At 39.0% G+C, this 24,146-nt stretch overlaps 1 protein-coding gene and 8 non-coding genes across 11 annotated transcripts; 4 read left to right on the top strand and 5 right to left on the bottom strand.

Annotated features, from left to right (window-relative positions):
- Nucleotides 1-1,777: 1,777 nt before the first annotated feature.
- LOC139911804 (small nucleolar RNA U3) lies at nucleotides 1,778-1,993 on the bottom strand. The gene has a single exon (XR_011784642.2). It is a non-coding gene; the product is annotated as a small nucleolar RNA U3 (small nucleolar RNA).
- A 579-nt stretch (nucleotides 1,994-2,572) lies between these two features.
- Nucleotides 2,573-2,788, top strand: LOC139911799 (small nucleolar RNA U3). Its single transcript, XR_011784637.2, has one exon. It is a non-coding gene; the product is annotated as a small nucleolar RNA U3 (small nucleolar RNA).
- An 816-nt stretch (nucleotides 2,789-3,604) lies between these two features.
- LOC139911805 (small nucleolar RNA U3) lies at nucleotides 3,605-3,820 on the bottom strand. Its single transcript, XR_011784643.2, has one exon. It is a non-coding gene; the product is annotated as a small nucleolar RNA U3 (small nucleolar RNA).
- A 2,683-nt stretch (nucleotides 3,821-6,503) lies between these two features.
- LOC139911790 (B-cell receptor CD22-like) lies at nucleotides 6,504-16,946 on the top strand. Of its 3 annotated transcripts, none has more exons than XM_078289827.1 (10): nucleotides 6,504-6,589; nucleotides 10,399-10,755; nucleotides 11,104-11,331; nucleotides 11,698-11,964; nucleotides 12,744-13,004; nucleotides 13,374-13,634; nucleotides 14,896-14,980; nucleotides 15,078-15,138; nucleotides 16,279-16,445; nucleotides 16,619-16,946. In XM_078289827.1, the coding sequence occupies exons 1-10, from the start codon at nucleotides 6,535-6,537 to the stop codon at nucleotides 16,692-16,694; spliced, it is 1,818 nt and encodes a 605-aa protein (XP_078145953.1). In that variant the 5' UTR covers nucleotides 6,504-6,534; the 3' UTR covers nucleotides 16,695-16,946. The 3 variants fall into 3 exon arrangements, with proteins under 3 accessions (XP_078145953.1, XP_078145948.1, XP_078145944.1); XM_078289822.1 differs by having other exon boundaries at nucleotides 16,237-16,445; nucleotides 16,622-16,946; XM_078289818.1 differs by having other exon boundaries at nucleotides 16,237-16,445.
- A 71-nt stretch (nucleotides 16,947-17,017) lies between these two features.
- Nucleotides 17,018-17,233, bottom strand: LOC139911795 (small nucleolar RNA U3). The gene has a single exon (XR_011784633.2). It is a non-coding gene; the product is annotated as a small nucleolar RNA U3 (small nucleolar RNA).
- A 1,969-nt stretch (nucleotides 17,234-19,202) lies between these two features.
- Nucleotides 19,203-19,418, bottom strand: LOC139911796 (small nucleolar RNA U3). The gene has a single exon (XR_011784634.2). It is a non-coding gene; the product is annotated as a small nucleolar RNA U3 (small nucleolar RNA).
- An 842-nt stretch (nucleotides 19,419-20,260) lies between these two features.
- Nucleotides 20,261-20,468, top strand: LOC139911801 (small nucleolar RNA U3). Its single transcript, XR_011784639.2, has one exon. It is a non-coding gene; the product is annotated as a small nucleolar RNA U3 (small nucleolar RNA).
- Nucleotides 20,469-21,286: 818 nt separating this feature from the next.
- On the bottom strand, nucleotides 21,287-21,502 carry LOC139911800 (small nucleolar RNA U3). The gene has a single exon (XR_011784638.1). It is a non-coding gene; the product is annotated as a small nucleolar RNA U3 (small nucleolar RNA).
- Nucleotides 21,503-22,628: 1,126 nt separating this feature from the next.
- LOC139911794 (small nucleolar RNA U3) lies at nucleotides 22,629-22,844 on the top strand. Its single transcript, XR_011784632.2, has one exon. It is a non-coding gene; the product is annotated as a small nucleolar RNA U3 (small nucleolar RNA).
- The last annotated feature ends 1,302 nt before the right edge of the window (nucleotides 22,845-24,146 follow it).

The following is a 24,146-nucleotide window of genomic DNA, read 5'->3' as shown; positions in this document are numbered from 1 at the left end:
GTTCAACTGCTTGTTAACACAAATATCTAATCAGCCAATCACGTGGCAGCAACTCAATGCATTTAGGCATGTAGACATGGTCAAGACGATCTGCTGAAGTTCAAACCGAGCATCAGAATGGGGAAGAAAGGTGATTTAAGTGACTTTGAACGTGGCATGGTTGTTGGTGCCAGACGGGCTGGTTTGAGTAATTCAGAAACTGCTGATCTACTGGGATTTTCACGCACATCCATCTCTAGGGTTTACAGAGAACGGTCCGAAAAAGAGAAAATATCCAGTGAGCGGCAGTTCTCTGGGCGAAAATGCCTTGTTGATGGCAGAGGTCAGAGGAGAATGGCCAGACTGGTTCGAGCTGATAGAAAGGCAACAGTAACTCAGATAACCTCTTTACAACTGTGGTGAGCAGAAAAGCATCCCAGAACGCAACACGTCAAACCTTGAGGCGGATGTCACTTTGGTAGCTGGTTGACACTGAGCTGAAAGCTGATACCTACCCAGTATTAGTGAGGTGTACCTAATAAAGTGCTCAGTGAGTGTAGTTTACAGTGAAGATAAAAATGGTTTATTTATACATTTCACTATATTATGCAGTATTTGAAATTGTGTATATTGAATGCGTTTTGTGTCAAAGCAATGAAAAATCGTTCAGTTTGATCCACATTAAACACTGTTGTGCATGAAGTGCTTTGAAAAGTGAGAAATGCTTGTGACCAATTGTGAAAAACTGTAAAATGAGGAATAAAGCCATTTGTTAGGACAGTAAACTTGTTCCTTTTGAAGCAAATTATGATTCATCATCATATGATTCATCATCATATGGTTCATCATCATATGGTTCATCAATCCTTCTGCCTCCTCACTCTATCACACAACATGTAAAACTGTCAGATATGACATCATCAAAATGAACAAACCTTTCCCATGTGAAACTATGAAATATTACATATTACAGTATTTACAACATTGTGAGGAACAGAAGCTTCGCTGACTGTAAAGGAAAACATTTCATCAACAAATTATGGATCAAATTCCATAAAATCACTTTATTAAGAAACATTAGTATCCTGTGTGGATAAGGCTGAATATATGATCTAGATGAGGTGTGCATGTGTGTGTTGATGTCAGTATTTGGTTTCTATAAAGATGTGATCTGAAAGGAAAGCAGCACTTCATGTCTGTTTCTATGGCTGTCACTGTTTTAGAGCCTGAACCTTAGTGTCGAGGAATCGGTCAAATCAGTTGAGAAAAACTGTAAGCGACTCATCCTTTATAAGGCCGTTACATATGTTTTGCTTTACTCCATATACTCATGTATACTCTGGACTGTCCTTTCCATTGAAAAGTGAACATGACTTCTGCCTCAGCTGTGGAACTGCAGCAGTAAGTCAGAACTGAAACAATGCTGCCATCTAGTGTCTCCATCACAATGTTAACTCTGTTGGATGAGACGTCCATCACTCCTAGGGTCATGATTAGGACCTAAACCCAAACCAAACTGTCTGGCTTCTTCACAGAAAAAACTCACTTTCTGCTGTATAACTTCACATATGACAGAAAGTTGACATACAACAGAAAATCTACATACCCTCCTCTTTCTGTTGTACATAAACTTCAAATACCCAGAAATGTAAAGAAAAAAATCAAGACATGAGAAACAGATATAAAAAACATTAAATATATACATTAAAAAATATATAAATACCTTCTTTTCCAGCCCTCAACAACATGGCAGTCGCAGTAATAAACAACAACAACAGTTTCCACATGATTGTAAGTAACCACTCAGATCATATTTCCTCCCTCAATGCTCCATTAGAAAGCAAAGAACAGTCATCAATGACAGTGAAAATATGAACTGAATCATTATTCACTGTCCACTTCACTGTCAGAAAGAAATATCACGACTCATCATGGTGGTTAGTGAGACCAAACACTTTTGAAACACATTTCTCCAGTCAGAAACTATAGAAATGATCCCTGAAAGTAAAGTCTTAACTGAACAGTGGATGAAACCTGGAAGTCATTCATGGGAAAGTCCTTCTCACTCGGGGTTTCTGCTCTTCATTAAACACCATCACTCTGAGGGATTTGACACAAATATCAACTATAAACAGCATATGGTGCTAAATGTATATTCATTATTTTAGCTGGTAAAAATCATTATTGGCAAGTCCATGTTTTTAGTTTACCAGCCTTTGGCAGATGAGCCAAAAGGTTAATTTTCAACAGTGTGCATCAAAATTAATGTTTAATACTTCATATTAGGGATGGGACGATCTGCTTATCTCACGATACGATTCTTTATGCAATATGGGGTTCATGATTCATTACAACCAGGATTCAATGTAATAAATAAAAGTTCAATTCATTTTTCTGACCCACAATACGTACTGTCACATTTTTGTATCATCCCATCCCTAGTTCATATATATGTGTGTATATATATATATATACACATATATATATATATATATATATATGGTGTTTAATCTGGTGTTTAATGAAGAGCAGAAACCCCGAGTGAGAAGGACTTTCCCATGAATGACTTCCAGGTTTCATCCACTGTTCAGTTAAGACTTTACTTTCAGGGATCATTTCTATAGTTTCTGACTGGAGAAATGTGTTTCTAAAGTGTTTGGTCTCACTAACCACCATGATGAGTCGTGATGTTTCCTTCTGACAGCGAAGTGGACAGTGAATAATGCTTCAGTTCATATGTTCACTGTCATTGATGACTGTTCTTTGCTTTCTAGTGGAGCACTGAAGAAGGGAATATGGTCAGAGTGGTTACCCTAAACTGTTCTATGTTGTTGAAATGAAGTTGTATTATGGTTTGTAGTGGAGGATAAGTAATTGCTTAGAAACTATAAAAATATTTCCTTAAACTACAGTCTTAACTAGAAACATGGAGACTTGGTCTTGCTGGAGTTGACTGTGACTGTTAAGATCAGATGGAGAGAGGGCCAACAGGAGGAAGAGAGCCAAAGATGAAGACTTGGGTGGTGAGTGTGATATGTGCCCATTGAGGTGACCTGCAGAGGATTCACCAACCAGTTCCTCTGCAGGGCCTTTATACATGTTGCTGGTACACAGCCATGCACAAGACTGCAGAGCCACCATAGAGCTTGCAGGGACGGCCTCAAGACGGCTGTGGATTAAGAGGAGACATCATTTACTATCCATGCTACATGGACACAAGCTGGGAACTGAAGTATCTATAGTCCAACCAAAGCTCATGAAATGCAGCTGAAACACTGCTCCCCCAGCACTAGGTACAGTGTGCTGCTGTCTATTGGAAACCTCTCAGCTACAATATTTGCCATATTGATCTGTTTGTCAGTCAATATCATTTGCATGGTAAACACAAAGTTTATTTGGATTGACTGATCTAAAAATCCACTAGAAGGAAGCATTGGACTGTAGAAGCAGCAAGAGGAAGTGTCATACACAGACACCCAATACAACTGATGAGTGAGATAACACCTGCCATGCTGGAGAGAGGGTGGCAGGTGATTCCTGAGAAGCAAACCATCGTCTCACTTCTGCTATTTCTCCTTCTTTAAAACATTATTACACTTAATTTTAACATTGAAGGTTAGAAATAACCACTCTGACCATATTCCCTTCCTCGATGCTCCACTAGGAAACAAAGAACACTCATCAATAACAGTGAACATATGAATTCAATCATTATTCACTGTCCACTTCACTGTCAGAAGGAAATATCACGACTCATCATGGTGGTTAGTGAGACCAAACACTTTAGAAACACATTTCTCCAGTCAGAAACTATAGAAATGATCCCTGAAAGTAAAGTCTTAACTGAACAGTGGATGAAACCTGGAAGTCATTCATGGGAAAGTCCTTCTCACTCGGGGTTTCTCTTCTTCGTTAAACACCATCAGTTCAAGAAATTTGAACCGAATAGAAACTATAAACAACGTAAAGTGCTAAATGTATATTAATTATTTTATCTGGTAAGTCAATTTTTTTTTTTTTTTGGCAGATGAGCCAAAAGGTTAATTTTCAACAGTGTGTATCAAAATTTACTTTTAATAGTCCATAGGCTACTGTATAAAGCTTATTATATAAATAGCAAAGTTCAATATATAAATAGCAAAGTTTATTAGATAATAACGACGTTCATTATATAAATAGCAAAGTTCAATGTATATATCAAAGTTCGATGCAAAGATCAATAAATATTTCCATACACATGCTAACATGTTGTAACCTGAATGGGGAGCGTGTCTATGTTCCCTCAACCCTATCCCAACTTACCTTCTGACAGCCTTGACTGCAAGCTTGCTCTAACCGTAACCTCAGTGACCTCATGCCTCAACCCAACCACCTCATCTGCCCTGGAACCACTCGACCGCAAGCAACCCTAACCCTAACCTCAACACAGCATATTAGCACTTAGCATACTCTTGCTGCCATGTAGCCAGACCAGAGCGTCAGTGATGGAGTCTAGTGGGATACGAGCCTGGCTGGTTCATTATGAGGCCTTTCTCCTCGGGTATATACACAAAATCCAGGAGCTTATTAACACTGAGCTGGCAGACTGGCAGTTTTCAGCATTAGCCCTTCAGTGTAGGAGTGGTTGTATGCTACCATGCTGTATTACATCTAGCATGAGCAGAACAGATTTCTATAGAGAGTATGAGACTAGGCCTACTATCATTTCATTCAGCTTCATTTAATTTCTACAGTATGTAGGCTACTTAAAATCAGACCCTTTGGTAATAGATCAAGCTGAAGTTGATTTCTGATTCCCAGCTTCTCATTCACAAGTTAAGGGAATATTCAAGGGGAAAGCTAAATCCGTTTACACATATCTTTCACTTCAGCTATAGAGTAGCATAATATTAAGTAAATCCTTTGTTGTGTTTTGCATGCAGTAGGTATTCAGATTTAGTGCAGGTGCATGAGGAAAAATGTCAAACTTGAACACAGTACTAATAACTCATGTGGTGTTGCAAGAGCAGAGTTCTCTTTACCGCTCATTTGTTCAAACTGAGATGTCTTTGTCACCTCTATGTTTCACCACTGTCTGTTTTCATTTTTCTGTGGACGCTCCCTTTCTCCACACAGACTCTTTATGTGTTTACAGTATTTGCCTGATCTTTTTTGTGTATTTTCAGGTCACTTCTTCACAGATATTGCCCAGTTTTGAATCCACAAGCAGTTTGATTTCTCATCCACTGTCCTTATAGCCGAGCCGTATTCACCTGTAGGAATCTTGTTCATGTGTTGCTCAGGGACTCAAATAAAGGACTTTGGTCACATTTAAACCCATGCAGCAAAACCTTTTGACCACAAAGGAAGACACAAATTCAGAGGAAACTGAGACTTTATTTCTCTCAAACTGTGAACGGACCACCTTCCACTTTATCACTGTGTCTTCATTAACTAGACACATTTACCAATATTATCTTGCTGGAAATTGATTCTGGTGTAAACACTCAACTCCTCTTTTCTCCCTTGTGTTAAAAGTTCTTTATCCCAAACAATAAATGAGGAGTGTGTCTTGTTCCTGCTGGTCCAAAGATCAACAGTAGCCATTTTGGATGAAGACACCAGACATTATCCTCTGCTAGAAGACCCACTGGCTTCCTCAATGAATATTTCACTGTAATTCCCTCTGAGATCTAACGCCTACTGCAGTACCAAGGGTCAAACTGATCATTTCATCATTGATAAATTAAAGACAGCTTGTTGGTCAGTTAACCATCACTGTCTTTTTGTTAACACATCGATTTGCGCCCTAGCTAGAATCTAGTAGAAGCTAGTGTTAGTAGGCCTACAGGGTAGTAGCTGCATGTTTACATTAGCATGTTGCTTTGCTAAATTAGCCTGTTCGCTAGCTAACCGAGCTAACAAAGCCAAAAAACAACTGTTTATTCAGATTATGTTTTGTGTCACATTAACAAATTTGGAAGAAAATCTACCAGACTATTCATTTTTACTTATTACTGAATTGGTCCGGACCACAACATTTAGGTATATTTCTCTTTTTCTAGCATGGTTGTTGTATATTTAGCCATTATTTGCATACAGTCAATTTTCCGGTGGACCTCTAAAGGTGCCAGCTGTGGCTGATAGTGTGATAGTGTGGTTGATTTCTCTTTTCTATAGTAATCAGTTCCTCAGTTTGCAAAACAGCAAAACTAGTCATTTCTGCTATTAAACCTGGTGATTTACCTGCATGTGGCTTTCATGCATGTTAATGATGTAAAGAGGAATTAAGCCTGCTGTTTTAGCTTGTTTCTCTCCTGTCTCCAAACTGAGCCATCCACAGACGACCACATCCTTCTCAACTGCAAGTTCTGTCAGAGAAATGTTGTTTTAATGTTTTGTTTTAGGGCTTATTGCTTAAAATTTAACAGCCATTTCAAATGTTGTCATACTATTCTTTTGGAGAACCAAACATTGCATTAATTCTTGATGCGACCGATATATTCCTCATACATGATCTACCTGCTGATGTGTTTTAACGTCTCTGAAGCCACGACAGAGAGGAGAGGACCAGCTATGAGTTTTATCGTGGCAGCAAGTGGATTTCTTGTCTTCCTTCTGTCTGTGCCAGGTATTGTATATTTTTATATATATATTTTTGTATATTTACTTTTTAGGCATTTTGCTGGCACTTATTCAGAGCAACCTACAGTGAGTTTAAGGGTAGAATAAGCTTAAATTCCAAGCTTGCCACTATCCTAGATTGCACTATTTGCTAATCGAAGCATCAGTAGTGCAATAGTGCGATGCAAAGGTCAAAGCCACATTGCCCTGAAAATCATTCTCTTTGTACAAGATCAACAAAAGTAAGGCTCTGTTGCGATGTGATGTATATCTTTACAACTTTACAACACAACACCTTTTCCATTTCTTTAAAACTGGAGGTCTTGAGTGTCTGTGTGGTTCGTTTTAGTGTTCAGATCCTAGAATCATCTTTATCTGTCATGTAGTAAACATACAGTAGTCTATGTTGTGGTCATGACTGAAGCCCTCAGTTTAAGTCTTCACACAAGTGATGCCTCTCTGTATCCCTTTACCTAAAGACTGTAAATTGTAAAGTGTTGTGCACATTAAAGACAGTGCTATTTCAAATGACGGTGCAGCTGGAATTGCGTTTGCCGGTTCGAAAAAAAATTCAAAATGGACTTGTGTTTATTCATCTGAAGTTCATTTCCAAAAGGCTACATGTCCATGTTGAGGGAAAAAGTTCATCATTCAAGATCCAGCAGCCAGTGTTATTACTTTGACATTTACAAGTAGCCTACTGCTTTCTTTTAAAAAGTACCACAATTTGTGTTTCGTCGTTTAGTGAGAATATGTGACTATTCGTGGCAGATATCTCCTCATTTCTCATGGCAGATTTCTCATTTGCCAACTTTAACTCTACTTTACTATGTCAACATTATTATTATACATCTGTACCAAACTCTACCAGTTCACTGTGATGTTCGAACATCAGTGTGTGCCGTGTGCATTTATGGATAAGACTAATTGGCGTTTGGAACATCTAGGTGTCACATAGTGGCTTTGAATACTTTTCCCACAACTCAGTGATAATTTATCACCAGTTTCCTGTCACACTCCACAGAGCAGCAACATGACCACGGTGTGAACAGAGAGGCAGCAAACCAAGCAAAGTACAGACTCTATTTTATTTCCTGCATCTCGCCCTTCTCATTATTTATGTTCTACCTTTTATCCTGTTCCAATGCATTCCTGTTCCTTCTCTACACCTCCATACTGGACAACACCCTGCCTCACTCCACATAGTGATTCATTGTAGAAAGCCTGTGTACATCTTCCACTGTCCTTGGCCCTGTAAATTCATAATATGTATGACTGAACATAAACTAAAACTAAAACTAAAACAAACTAAAGTGCCTAACAAAGAGGAAGTGAAAAGAAACATAGAAAAAAAAAAAAAAGTCCCAGGTTTTTACTTCATGAACTGAATACAACAGTGAAGTGCTGCTTTACACCCCTCAGAAAATGTATTTTTCAGAATTGTCTTTCCCTTTTATCAGCTGTGAGAACACAAAATGATCTGGCAATACAGACAAACCAATAATCCCTTAAAATAACCTTACATTTTCATTAATTTACATTAATTCACCCCTTAATTCATGCAAAATCCCCCTAAAATTAATTAAGGGAGTTATTAGTGGAGGCGATCCCATCGAAACCTCCTTAAACACCCCCTTAATCTTGACTCTTTCTAATTTAATGAAAAATTCAGGGAGACAGGAATGTTTCCATTCATTTCCACTTAATAAACCTGTAAACCTGCAAAAAAGGCATGAAAAATCCCTTAATTACCTCCGCCAAGGAGGTTATGTATTCGGTGCCGTTTGTTTGTTTGTTTGTCTGTTTGTCAGCAGGATTACAGAAAAACTACTGGCCCGATTTTCATGAAACTTTGTGGAAGGGTGTAGCATCGGCCAAGGAAGAACCCATTACATTTTGGAGCGGATCCGTATATTGGTTGCGTATCATAGAAGACTGGACTACTGGCCTTGGCGGAGGTTCTAGTTACTAGAGTCTCTGTGAACCAACCCATGAATAAATCCCTTATAAACCCATGATACTAACCTTACTTTTTTAAAGCTATGTTATTTTTAATGGATAATTAATGTTTATGTAATGGAGAAATTAGGGACATTTCAGGGATAAAAATAAGGGGTTTGGTTTCGTAGTGCCTAGCGACTTCCAATGAGTGCAACAGCAGAACGCACTTAAAGGGATAAAAAAAATTCTGTCATCATCTACTCACCCTCATGCCAGTTAAAACACAAGTGAAGTTTGTCCATATAACACACAGGGAGGTCGCCAGCACAGCTCCATGTCAGCCTTCTCCAAAACAACTGAAGTGAAAGGGGACCGGTTCTTTAGAGTTCCAAAAAGAGCAAAAAATGACCAAAAAATTATTCCATAATCCAAGTCTTCTGAAGCCAAACGATTGCACTGTGAGTGGAAAAGATCTATATTTACACCACCTATTTCACTACTGCCGTGTTTTGTGAAAATGTTAGCCTTTCAAGCCTTACGAGATGCGTATTCAGTTCTACTTAGAAAGATGCATGATGAGGAACTGCTATGACAGCTGCTGCACTAGATTATTCTGAAGAGTTTGAAGTTTGCCCACTTCTCTTTTCCCAAAAGCATCTAGGTACTAAGATCCTTTTTGTCTCATTGACTTACAATGGAGCTGAGATGATGTGAATGCCAAAGTGGTTTTAAGAAATGTAGTTCTCTAGCAGATTCACATACTGTCCAGTGTTAATATTATTTGGCGTATTGTATATGTGTCGATATACACTGACTGTGTATCGTGTAATATTGTATATTTTGTTTGACACTGTGAGAGGAAGCGTGTAAGATTTACAGTGTACTGTTGCAAATGCCAATAAAGAATCCTGAATGCTCCTGAATAATGAAGCAGCTCCACTACAGATGAAAGTCTGTCTAATGTTTTTATGAATCTGATTCTGGTTTCTGATGTGCTCTGTGTTACAGTGGTACAGGGTCAGGATGACTGGGGAGTGACTTGCACTTCTACTGAGATCTGTGCCTTAAAAGGATCAACAGTGGACATAAGCTGCACCTACAAACACCCAGCCTACATAGATGACCTACCTATCACAGTTGCAAAAACATTATGGTTTACTAAAGAGGACATGGATCTGAAAACAGACTCGGAGTATGAAGGTCGTGTGGAGTATCATGGTGATCAGAAGAACTGCAGCCTGAGAATCACAGACCTGAGAGAGACTGACTCAGCTGTGTACAAGTTCAGGTTCATAACAAACCATCCAACTGTGATCTATACTGGTTTACCTGGAGTCACTTTGACTGTCACAGGTAACATTTTGAACGGATGATTTGTTATTTCAGTTCCAAATACAGCTCAACATCTTCAAAATGCTATTGTGATTGTGTGTTAGTCTCCAGTGACATTTCTGTTCCATGTTCACATATCCAGCTCTCCAGGTCCTCCGGGTGTCCAGATACAGGACTTCTTCCCAGGAAGAGCTGAATTGTGAGAGCGGTTGCCATCTAGCTGGTCGTCCTTCCTACGTCTGGTACAAGAATGGACAGAAATTTAAGGAAGGAACTACTTCTTCTTATACAGGCTACATTGGTACTGCACACAGCTATTCCTGTGCTGTAAAAGGACAAGAGGACTTTCACTCTCCTTCAGTGTGTGAGTTTACTCCACAGTGTATCACTAACATAACGCCATCTGGTGGAAACATTTTACCCAATGTACTGTACCATGACTGCATTTATTTAATATGGGGGTGACCATATTGTATGCTCTGTATTACTGCAGTAAAAGATTAAATTCTAACACTGCTGTTTAAAAACGCTTCCATCTTTCAGGTGTCAACGGTCAAACCTGCAACAGAGTGACTTACACCAGCAGAACCATCTGTGCCTTGAAGGGCTCATCAGTGCACATTTCTTGCACATACAAGACTTATGGATATTATGTTAAATCAAAATTCTGGTTCAGTCCAAAATATAGTCATCAATGGAAGGATCCCTCACAACCTGAGGACCTTAGTGGGGAGTATGCAGGTCGTGCTCGGCAGTTTGAAGCAAAGAGAGGACACTCCACTCTGAAAATCACTGACCTGAGAGAGAGCGATTCAGCCGAGTATCGCTTCAAATTCAAAACAAATTCACGGTATGATGAATGGGGCAATGATTTTCCTGGTACAACTCTGACTGTCACAGGTACTGTTGAACACAAATGTATATATACAACAGCATGGTACACTTAAACTAACGGATGACAACTGAATGTGGACAGTACTGTGGAATATTCTGAATTTAATGTAAAATTGATGGTCATTATATGATCAGCATGAATTTGTGTACTCCTCCATTCAGACTTTGATTCGATTATCCATCAGGTTAGTTAGTAATACTCCACAATATTTAACTTCTAGGAATAGTCACTGCTATTTTGACTGTACGTGTGTGTGTGTGTGTGTGTGTGTGAGTGTGTGAGAGAGAGAGAGAGAGAGAGAGAGAGAGAGATTAGTCTCCATTGACATTTCTGTTCCATGTTCATATATCCAGCTCTCCAGGTGCATGTGACCAGATCATCAGTCGACCAGTTTTCTACCCGGGCAGAGCTGAAGTGTCACAGCAGTTGCCGTCTAGCTGGTCGTCCTTCCTACATCTGGTACAAGAATGGACAGAAATTTAAGGAAGGAACTACTTCTTCTTATAGAGGCAACTTTTATCCTGAAGACAGCTATTCCTGTGCTGTAAAAGGACAAGAGGCTTCCCGCTCTCCTTCAGTGTGTGAGTTTACTCCACAGTGTATCACTAACATAACGCCATCTGGTGGAAACCTTTCACCTAATTTACTGTACCATGACTGCATGTATTTAAGATGGGGGTGACCCCAGTGGGAATCCCCTCCTCCCTCCCCTCAGTTTGTCTGTCTGAATATTTGCCTCTTACACATTTTTTCCACATTCTTACACATTCAATTATTCAACTTTTGCACTTTGTCATCATAACTATCAGCTTCATTCACAAGCCTGCTTCTCTAACCTTTAGGATCCTGCCATCCCACAGCTATTTACTATTAAGAATTTAAATAAGTTCCATGATAAAACACATCCTCATCTTAAAGTTAATATATGTCAATATAATTTCTTCCAGATGCTCCGAAGGTTCCCTCAGTGGTGGTGAGTCCCTCTGGTGAAATAGTGGAGGGCAGTTCAGTGAATCTGACCTGCAGGAGTGATGCCAACCCAGCAGCTACTTACACCTGGTACAAGGAGAATGGAAATCAAAGCCTTAAGTCCCCCAGTACAGAACCACAGTTTCACTTTGCTTCCATCCAGTCCTCTGACTCTGGAGAGTATTACTGTGCAGCTGAGAATGAGTTGGGGGGAGACAGATCTGCCATCTCTGTTAATGTGAAATGTGAGTGATAGCTCGTTAATCATACAATGTAGAAGCTACCAGCAGCTATTTTAGTTTTTATTTATCCAGTGAAAGGTTTTGCTGAAAAATGGCCCAGACTTTAACCCAGACTGGGTCACCACAACTGAGCCACAGATACTCCACCTACCACCCTGCTCCTCATAATATTGCCATCAGTTGTTGACAAGGCATCCATGCTCTCTGCCTCCTCACTGTCACATCTTAGCAACTTTGGGATCATAGAAAATCCCAACTGTCCCTGTCATATGTGAGCTTACCTCGGAATTGTGATATTTCCGACAGCACATGAAGGCAGCACAACAGGTAGAATACCAGCTAAGTTCAGCATTATGGTGCTGCATGCAGTCGCACTGATGTTAGTTCTTGGGCTTCAGAAGAAATAAGTCTATTTGTGGCATTTGGTCACATCTGCTTCGAGGGACTTAATTTTTTTCACGCAGTTTTTCAGAACTACTTTTGCATTTTTATTGGTTTTACATGTTGCTTTGTTAGGTCGACTCAGTCTTGATTAATGCTCAACACAATCACTCTGTCACTGTCAGCTCAGGCAGAGTGGAAGAAAATAAAGTTGGGGTGAGGGGGGGGCAGATAGACCTGCGATGCTCTTGTGACCCCTTCTTGTCACAAGCCTGCTTCTCTACACTTTAGGCTAACACCACCCCCACAACTATTTACTATTAACTATTTAAATAAGTATGTTCCGTGATAAAAACACATCCTCATCTTAAATACAATCCATGTTACTCCATGTCCTCCAGATGGTCCCAAGAACACTTCAGTGGTGGTGAGTCCCTCTGGTGAAATAGTGCAGGGCAGTTCAGTGACTCTGACCTGCAGCAGTGATGCCAACCCAGCAGCTACTTACACCTGGTACAAGGAGAACCGAACACTGCATGAAGGACCAGAGAAAAGTTACAATTTCACCTCCATCAGCTCTGAGGACAGCGGGACGTACCACTGTCAATCTGAGAATCAATACAGACAGTTAAACTCTTCCTCTCTATTCATAGATGTCCAATGTAAGTAGAAAACATTAGCAAATGTCTCAGGCCGACAATGGCGTTAAAGTACATTTTAGTCATGACACTCTAGTCATGCAAACATCCTGAGAATCTAACAAGCTCAAGCGCACTTGTTCAGAAATAACAGACCTCAGCAGATATTAATTGGCTAATCAGAATTGCGTTTTCTACAAAGCCGTGTAATAAGCGCATATATTGCATTACTCACAATACAAATTTCTTAAATAAAAATACTCATTATATATTATATATATATTATATATTCATTAGTAAATACTAATGAATTGTGTCTGTATACATTTTGTCCTTCAGATGCTCCGAAGGTTCCTTCATTATAATTAATCCATGTTAATCCATGTCCTCCAGATGGTCCCAAGAACACTTCAGTGGTGGTGAATCCCTCTGGTGAAATATTGGAGGGCAGCTCAGTGAATCTGACCTGCAGCAGTGATGCCAACCCAGCAGCTACTTACGCCTGGTACAAGGAGAATGAAGCCTCACTAAAAGCATCAGAACAGATCTTCACCATCACTGACATCAGACCTGAACACAGTGGGAATTATTACTGTGAAGCCCGTAACAGAAGAGGGCGTCACACCTCCACCTTACAGTTGACTGTTGTGGCAGGTAAGTAATGTGCTAGTTCACCTACACACACACCTCTGTCCTGTAGCCTACCAGAGGTCATCCATGTCTTAATGTAACATGCACACCATCCTATGTAATGCAAAATGTATGCCTAAACAGTGCACTGCATACCTTAATTCCCCTAAGCACTGCACATTGCTAAAACTGTTACACACGAACGAATGAATGAACGAACAAACAAATGAATGAGTGAGTGCATACACAGAGCCCATCTCTTATAGAGGCATTCCCCGAGCACCTAATAACACACTGATTAATTTAGCACACAAAATGACACAGTCTTTCCATGTCTGGCGCTATCATCAGGTATACTGGAGAAGTGGCTGTGCACAAATAATGTATTACAACTAGGCAAGAAAAAGATAGATAATTGAGTGATGTGGTGTGAGGGTAGGTCAATTCAGTAATAAACAAAAGTGAATTGTCTGATGAGGTTTGTTTCCAAATTTAGGTATGACTCAGTAAACTGTGTTTAGCCTTAGTCTACTGCAAAGCACAAGTTGTAGCTCAGAAGAGTCACATCAGTTAACCTTTAACAACTGTGTTTTGGCTACTAGCCAGGAAGATAATTCCACAAAGCAACAGATGTTAATATTAATGTACAACTACTAGCCGGTAGTTATCTAGCTAACAAGCTGACTGTAGCATCCCTAGATGATGTGGTCAAACATCTTGATGTTTCATGAATTTATTGAAATCCTAGCTAGACACCGTAAGAGCTGAGTAAAAGAGCTGATGTTCAATTATCAAAATACCACAATCAACACAATATATAAAATGAAAACGAAGTGTACAGTGCATGCTAATGAAGCATAAATGGTCATGAGTTTTGGTTAAGGCTATATCATTTATGCTACCGGACGGCATGGTGGTCAAAAATAACTAACCTTATATGGCATTATTGGACCGTCAATTATGCAAATTCACAATTCTCATGAACGCGCATTCATTTAGAACAGGTGGAATTCATTAAAAAAAAAATCACAAGGCCCTTTGGCGGACGAGGCCCCAAGCAATTGCCTACCTATGCCTTATGGTAAAACCGCCTATGGTTATACCAAAGCACAACACACCAAACCCCCACACACGTTCCCACATTGTCCTAAGTTGTTCCACATTCACTGGGTCAGGAAACGGTTGTGTCCCCCTCTTTTGTCGGATTATCAGTCAGTAGTGGACCTAAACATCCTGTAATCCCCTAATTAATTGTCAGTGTTTTCATCTGATCTCCATTTCCCAGGGCCACGGAAATCAACAGCCCCTGCAGTAACTTCCACTCTTCTCCTGGTTATCACACTCCTCATATTTGTCTTCCTATGGATTAGGTAAGCAATTCTGTTTCACTGTGGTTATGTTCACTTAGGCATTTCAAATTCAGCCATTTGTTCAGTAATTCAGTTGTTCATTCATTCTCCTAACCAGAAGGAAGAGGGCCTCCAAACAACCATCTGAACCTGGAGAAAGACCAGACAACAGGCTGCAGGTGAGGAAGAGGAATTAAACAATTCCAGTGCAAAAGAAAACCACTTTCCTCACACAGTCTGGCTCCCCAGTTCAGACTGCTGAGTCACTCCCTGTCTTCCAGTGCAACTTGAAACTCACCTGACTGAGTATCACTTCATGTCTCTCTTTCCTATACGTTCTTCACCCAAATAAATCATATCCTCCTCTCTCTATCACCCTCTCTTCTATCTTCCTCCTCTTGCACTCGATCAACTTCCTTTCTTGTTTATTAAAAACATCTCTACCTTTTCTCCCTGCCTTGTGTTTCTTTACCTAGCTCTACTCTGTCTGACACGAATATTTGTGTCATCATCACTGTGGGTGCTGTGGCTTTGACCCTTTCAATCCCCGTTGCTTGTCATGTTGGTGTTGGTATTTGGTATTTTGTAGTTGGTATCATGTTGGTATTCTACTGTTGCATTCATTGTTATTTGGTCTGAATAAGAGAGTCAGCTAAACGTCTAAAATGTAATATGAATGTCTGCAATGGGGGGGTGAGGTTCACCAATCAAATTGAAGAACACAGACAGCTCATTCCACAAAAATGTTACTATATTGAACAGAAAGGCCTTAAATGGGCCTTAAGTAATCTAAGAACTTTACCGACCTCTATCGGCGTAGGAACCACTAGGAATTGCAACAACATCAAGAGAACTGATTTCTTCCCCACCCCTCCCATCCCCTTGTATTTTATTTTTCCTAAATTACTTCAAATTTCTAGGCTAGAAATTTGATCTTTCAAGAAAAAACAATGGCCATTTGGTGTAATTTGCTAATTCCTTTTTGGAAGAGAACCCAATTGAAATAAAATTTTAAAAATGTCACTACAACTATGATTATTTTTGCTTTCTACTGTCCTACCCCTAGTAGACTATACATTTATAAGTTAAAAAATTTGCACAATTGCGCGATATTCACAAAATATTGCGTTATTTGATATTATCGAATATTGACCCAAGTCTACTCATTCGTAGCACCATCCACCATTGTTGAGCAGTTGAAGATATAAGAGTAAGGGCCAGAAAGTGAGTTTTCTAAAATGTAATGTAACCTTGTCTGTATGATGTCTACCCGTCAGCTAAACCCGGGTCATGTGTGCGACACGTCAGCTGCAGCACAGACACAACCGACAGAGCAGCAGGACGACCTTGACTACGCCACCGTCCACTTCTCTAAGATACAGCCGGATCCTCTCTACTCCAACTTCAAGCCTGAGAGAAGGGCGGAGGAGGAGGAGACTGTCCAGTATGTTGCTGTCAAGTTCAGAAGACCCCAAACTGCCCCTAGGTGAGCAGGCCTTCACATTACAGCTGAGTTTTAAACAATGTGCAAGATTTTAATAGATTATAACCACTTTATTACCTTTGTATTTGCATTTGTTCGAACCCATTTTTAAATTAATTCATGTTTCTTCTTTTCTTCAGAATGCACTAATTTATTTTTTCCCCCCTCAAAACCAGAAGCCAGGAAGCTGATGAGGATCCATCTGAGCTGTACAGCACAGTCCAAAAACCCCACACAAACCCCAGATTCTGAACACTCTCTATTATTAAGACATGGTGTTATTTAATCTTTATTTAAACAGGTAGCCACATTGAGATTAAAAGCTGTATCTCAGGAGAGACCTGGCCAAGAAGGCAGCATCGTCACAACCATAAAAGTTAAACATATAAACAACATACAACAACGTACATAAAGCTTTTGTGTGAAACCACTTAGCTTCATGTTTTTTTGCTTATGCTTACTCAAAAGCTACAGGTCAGCTTTAAAGAATGTGCCTCTTTCCAAAACTTTACTTGATGCAAAGAAATAAGTCGCCAATTGCCGTACATTAGACACGGGTTAATCCCTAACACCCAACCACTCAGAACGTATTTCCTTCATCAATGCGTCACTAGGAAGCAAAGAACAGTCATCAATGACAGTGAACATATGAACTGAATCATTATTCACTGTCCACTTCACTGTCAGAAGGAAACATCACAACTCATCATGGTGGTTAGTGAGACCAAACACTTTAGAAACACATTTCTCCAGTCAGAAACTATAGAAATGATCCCTGAAAGTAAAGTCTTAACTGAACAGTGGATGAAACCTGGAAGTCATTCATGGGAAAGTCCTTCTCACTCGGGGTTTCTGCTCTTCATTAAACACCAGCACTCTGAGGGATTTGACACAAATATCAGCTGTAAACAACATAGAGTGCTTCACTTACAATATAAACTCAATTATGTAAGTCCCAAGTCTTGAACATGTATTTTAAGTGGGCAAACTTACATGGTGTTGGATCTATTTAATTCATCATTTTGTACATTTTTCTGTTTTTATATTTACATTCATATTTTCTAGTGCTATTCTCCATTTTAAGTGCTAATTGTACTGTTTGAATATATGCTTATTGCCTATTGTCTATTGTTTGTGTCACTGAATATTGCACTAGATGCCACTTTACTGATATTGTTTTGTTTTTGTCCGTTTGCTATTTGCACCGCACCAACCTGCCAAGCTAAATTCCTCGTATGATCATACTTGGTGATAATAAATCTGAATCTGAAAAAAAAAAGTCTGAATCATGTGTGTTTCATGCAGTTCACATGTTGCATCAATTCCAGTCATTAATGTTCAGCTCTCTAAACAGTATATTTCTACAGCAGTGATGGGCAGCTGAGAGTCTGCAGGTTTTCATTCCAACCAAACGCTACAGCAGCTGATTCACTGATTAGTTTCCTCTCTGATTGAACTTCTGCTCATCAGTGAATCAGCTGCTGCAGTTTTTAGTTGGAATGAAAACCTGCAGAGTCTCTGCCCTCCATGACACTTTGTTGACCATCACTGGGGCCGTATTCACAAAACATCTTACGGCTAAAAGTAGCTCCCAACTTGCTGATTTAGGAGAAACTCCTAAAAATAATGGCCGTGTCAGTCCTAATTTTAGGACTCCTACATTTTTGGTCTAAGAGTATTTCACAAAGCGTTTTAACGCTAAAACCAGCTCCTAAATCTGTGAAAAGTTAGGGGTAGTCAACAGGACTCCTAAGTCACTAAGACCAAATCACAAACAATCCTATACTGGCTGCTGCCGGCAATCCGCCTCGTAATCGGGTCAACATTTTAGAAACATTTAATGATACTGAGCTTTTAAAAAGGTATCGCCTTAATCGCGAGGGCATTATGATCATAGTCTCTGCCCTTGCCTGAGACTGCAGAGAATACCAGCGCTTTTCACACTCATCGGTGGTTCTGGGCAGAAGTGGGAAAGCCGCATTCATTTGCAAGCATATATTTTCCCTCGCTTCTTTTTTGGTTTTTGAAGTTATCCCAACAAATTTTCCTTTAATAATGTCCTTCCTTTCATGCACAAGTTGGGCAAGAAGTAAAAGCTGTTCCTGCCTCCAGTTTGGTTTTTGTTTGCACAGTGTAGCGTCACACGTCTTACTATCAGCCGTGGTTATTCTAGTCTGATAATTAAAAGGCTGCTTATATGAATATCCGCTAATTGTTTAACGAGCTGCCAGACATGTAAGAGGCTGACAATTAGCTGCACATATACTTGACTAGTCAGTGTATTATTCTTTGTTTCATGTTAAATCAGTGACAGCCTACATTTTTATTTAAAAATCTTTATTTGAATATGGCAACATGATACCTCCTACAGTATTTCTATGATGAATTCACTGACAGAGACCCATCCCCTATCAGCCAATCACTGTTTCATGAAACATGACATCATCCATAGCAACGAGGTCAACCACGCCCTTTCTCTTAGCTTAAGATTTCTCCCCATTCCTTAGTAAAAGTTGGTCTCAGCAGCTTCGTGAATAGGTTTTAAGAGGAAACTCTTAGCTAGTAACATTTAGTGCTATTTGGGAGTCCTCCTAGTGGTAAGATAAAATGTTTTGTGAATACGGCCCCTGGAGTTTACATGCCAGTTATTGGATGTATGTGTTACTTTAAATTCAATTAAACATCTGGACAGACCAAAATGGTAAAATCTTTTTTACAGCTACTTTTATCTGAGACTTAATTTCCACATCATTGAACATAACCACTCTGATCATACTCCCTTCCTCAATGCTTCACTAGGAAGCAAAGAGCAGTCATCAATGACAGTGAACATATGAACTGAATCACTATTCACTGTCCACTTCACTGTCAGAAGGAAACATCACGACTCATCATGGTGGTTAGTGAGACCAAACACTTTAGAAACACATTTCTCCAGTCAGAAACTATAGAAATGATCCCTGAAAGTAAAGTCTTAACTGAACAGTGGATGAAACCTGGAAGTCATTCATGGGAAAGTCCTTCTCACTCGGGGTTTCTGCTCTTCATTAAACACCAGCGCTCTGAGGGATTTGACACAAATATCAACTATAAACAACATATGCTGCTAAATGTATATTCATTATTTTAGCTGGTAAAAATCATTATTGGCAAGTCCATGTTTTTAGTTTACCAGCCTTTGGCAGATGAGCCAAAAGGTTAATTTTCAACAGTGTGCATCAAAATTAATGTTTAATACTTCATATTAGGGATGGGACGATCTGCTTATCTCACGATACGATTCTTTATGCAATATGGGGGTTCATGATTCATTACAACCAGGATTCAATGTAATAAATAAAAGTTCAATTCATTTTTCTGACCCACAATACGTACTGTCACATTTTTGTATCGTCCCATCCCTAGTTCATATATATATATATATATATATATATATATACAGTATATATATTTACATGTATATATACATACTGTATATATACATGTATATGTGTATATATATATATATAAACTATTAAAAGTGCTGAAAATTAATGATTGTAAGTATTGTTTAGTACATATGCAATGGTCCAAATAGGTATCACTTTTTTATTTGATAGATTATTTTTTATTTGATGGATTATTTTCAATCGATACTCATTAGTTTCTCCACTTAAGATAAGTAATTGAGTTCATATTTTTAATTTAGCACTGTATGTTGTTTATAGTTGATATTTGTGTCAAATCCCTCAGAGCGCTGGTGTTTAATGAAGAGCAGAAACCCCGAGTGAGAAGGACTTTCCCATGAATGACTTCCAGGTTTCATCCACTGTTCAGTTAAGACTTTACTTTCAGGGATCATTTCTGTAGTTTCTGACTGGAGAAATGTGTTTCTAAAGTGTTTGGTCTCACTAACCACCATGATGAGTCGTGATGTTTCCTTCTGACAGCAAAGTGGACAGTGAATAATGCTTATGTTCACTGTCATTGATGACTGTTCTTTGCTTTCTAGTGGAGCATTGAAGAAGGGAATATGGTCAGAGTGGTTACTCTAAACTGTTCAATGATGTTAAAATCAAGTTTTATTATGGTTTTTAGTGAAGGAGAAGCAGTTGCTTAATAACTATAAAAATATTTTCTTAAACTACAGTCTTAACTAGAAACATGGAGACACTTGGTCTTGCTGGAGTTGACTGTGACTGTTAAGATCAGATGGAGAGAGGGCCGACAGGAGGAAGAGAGCCAAAGATGAAGACTTGGGTGGTGAGTGTGATATGTGCCCATTGAGGTGACCTGCAGAGGATTCACCAACCAGTTCCTCTGCAGGGCCTTTATACATGTTGCTGGTACACAGCCATGCACAAGACTGCAGAGCCACCATAGAGCTTGCAGGGACGGCCTCAAGACGGCTGTGGATTAAGAGGAGACATCATTTACTATCCATGCTACATGGACACAAGCTGGGAACTGAAGTATCTATAGTCCAACCAAAGCTCATGAAATGCAGCTGAAACACTGCTCCCCCAGCACTAGGTACAGTGTGCTGCTGTCTATTGGAAACCTCTCAGCTACAATATTTGCCATATTGATCTGTTTGTCAGTCAATATCATTTGCATGGTAAACACAAAGTTTATTTGGATTGACTGATCTAAAAATCCACTAGAAGGAAGCATTGGACTGTAGAAGCAGCAAGAGGAAGTGTCATACACAGACACCCAATACAACTGATGAGTGAGATAACACCTGCCATGCTGGAGAGAGGGTGGCAGGTGATTCCTGAGAAGCAAACCATCATCTCACTTCTGCTATTTCTCCTTCCTTAAAACATTATTACACTTAATTTTAACACTGAAAGTTAAGAATAACCACTCTGACCATATTCCCTTCCTCAATGCTCCACTAGGAAACAAAGAACAGTCATCAATGACAGTGAACATATGAACTGAAGCATTATTCACTGACCACTTCACTGTCAGATGGAAATATCACGACTCATCATGGTGGTTAGTGAGACCAAACACTTTAGAAACACATTTCTCCAGTCAGAAACTATAGAAATGATCCCTGAAAGTAAAGTCTTAACTGAACAGTGGATGAAACCTGGAAGTCATTCATGGGAAAGTCCTTCTCACTCGGGGTTTCTGCTCTTCATTAAACACCAGCACTCTGAGGGATTTGACACAAATATCAACTATAAACAGCATATGGTGCTAAATGTATATTCATTATTTTAGCTGGTAAAAATCATTATTGGCAAGTCCATGTTTTTAGTTTACCAGCCTTTGGCAGATGAGCCAAAAGGTTAATTTTCAACAGTGTGTACCAAAATGAACTTGTAATACTTCATATTAGAGATGGGACGATCTGCTTATCTCACGATACGATTCAATACGTGATATGGGGTTCATGATTCAATACAACCAGGATACAATGAGATAAATAAAAGTTCAGCGACAACAAAGTCTGACTGTGCAGAATTATGTTTATTTCTGATCCACAAATCTTTCTAGCGATGCCATTATCTTTTCAATATCATCATGTTTTTACTCTCCTTATTGGACATGCCAAGATAATAAAGGCATTTTTAATATACAAGTAAGAGTGCCTTGGTGTTTTTGGAGTACACTATTCTCCCTTTTTTTCCTGTTTGATGCCATTATCTTGCTAGAATGTAAACAACAATTTAAAAATGTCATTACAAAGTGACAATAATATCATTTGGATGGAGAGCTTGTGAAACTGATGGTCAAGCGTCTCATTAGTGATTACTACAGCAGAATAACATGGAGCTGATATCACCATTCATTTTTCTGACCCACGATACGTATTGTCACATTTTTGTATTGTGATATATTGAATTTCAATATATCGTCCCATCCCCAGTTCATATATATATATATATAAACTATTAAAAGTGCTAAACATTAATGATGACTACATGTTCTGATCTGCATGGAAATCCACATGTAATGATCCAAACAGGAATCACTTTGAATGTTATATGATGGATTATTTTCAATCAATACTCATCAGTTTCTCCACTTAAGATAAGTAACTGAGTTTATTGTAAGTGAAGCACTGTATGTTGTTTACAGTTGATATTTGTGTCAAATCCCTCAGAGTGCTGGTGTTTAATGAAGAGCAGAAACCCCGAGTGAGAAGGACTTTCCCATGAATGACTTCCAGGTTTCATCCACTGTTCAGTTAAGACTTTACTTTCAGGGATCATTTCTATAGTTTCTGACTGGAGAAATGTGTTTCTAAAGTGTTTGGTCTCACTAACCACCATGATGAGTCGTGATATTTCCTTCAGACAGTGAAGTGGACAGTGAATAATGGTTTAGTTCATATGTTCACTGTCATTGATGACTGTTCTTTGCTTCCTAGTGGAGCATTGAGGAAGGAAGTATGATCTGAGTGGCTATTTACAAAGATTTGCAATGTAGATTGGTTTCACATCTTTAATAATGCATACTTTAGTTTCATGTTTTTATTTGATTTAAGCTAATACTGAAACAAAACATAAATAAGATATCTAGTATACAAACTATCAAAGCTGTGACAATGTGATCAATATAAAGTGTTCACTAGTGCAGCAGGATTTGAACTCTCCTCCAGCTTGTCAGCATTGAGTTGACATTATAGTTGATGAAGCTCTGAATGGATCAGTGTTGAACTGCCTGCTCTGCATCATCAAACAGTCAAACAGCAGACTGTCAGTTGTTCCAGTTCAGTCATCAGCATCTTTATATGGAATGATTTATATTGTCAGTATAGAGTTTCTTTGAGCCAAAGCTACAGCAGCTTATTTCAGAAGTTAGTTTCTGTATAGTTGACTCTAAGTAGCTCCAAACAGATTTTCATATAATTGACTATTTCATTAGCTTCATTTCCCTTAAACATTGATGCCATTTAACCAGTCTGATCACGTTGTTTCCCTCGATGCTTGTAGAATAGAGCCATACTATTCGCCTACTTCCATGGCGTGGATCCGCCCATTCTCACCTGACCTCACTCCTAATCATGGCCTACTCTATATATCCCGCCCATTTCCTTTGTTCTGGCTGGCAGCAACACTAATCACATGTGAGGGCCTTCTGTCCCTGTGATTCAGATACTTTCTTCATATGTTGTTGTACTTTAACGGTTATTTGTAGATTGAATGTGATTGAATGCTTGATCAGTATATATTGGTAAATGCTATAATGGTCACCTTGCCTGTTTGCCTTGAGACTACAGATATAGTATTGTGTGTAAGTGCGCAGTGCACATGATTTATTAGTTGTAGCTCTTAATTAAGGAAATGCAAGAATCCTTATAACCCAATTTAGAATGTTGAATTTCTTATATTGTGTAATTGTTAAATGAATGTTTCTCTGTTATGTAGTAATAATTTCAGCAGTGGTAGGCCTACCCCTCACCCCCTTGGTTAGAGTACTAATATTCATTGTTTGTTAGGTACCTAATTGTTAAGTGTGTGATGTTACACATTGGTTAACTGTATTGTTTATCATTTATAGAAAACCATAACCGTCAAAAGCCTCATCATCTCCTATTGCTCTACATGTGTGCATGGCGGCAATAAATGGCTTAAATGGAAACATCAGTCGTCCCTCCTACATTCTTATCGATGTACCATGGTGATGCTTAATCTCCTGTGAACCAATCCTAGAGATAGACTCTACAATGCTCCACCAGAAAGCAAAGAACAGTCATTAAAGACA

This window comes from Centroberyx gerrardi, chromosome 3 (genome assembly GCF_048128805.1).
Source record: "Centroberyx gerrardi isolate f3 chromosome 3, fCenGer3.hap1.cur.20231027, whole genome shotgun sequence".
In the NCBI taxonomy this organism is placed as follows: domain Eukaryota; kingdom Metazoa; phylum Chordata; class Actinopteri; order Beryciformes; family Berycidae; genus Centroberyx; species Centroberyx gerrardi.
The sequence above is the reverse complement of the archived record's forward strand: the minus strand, read 5'-3'. Positions and strand labels throughout refer to the sequence as shown.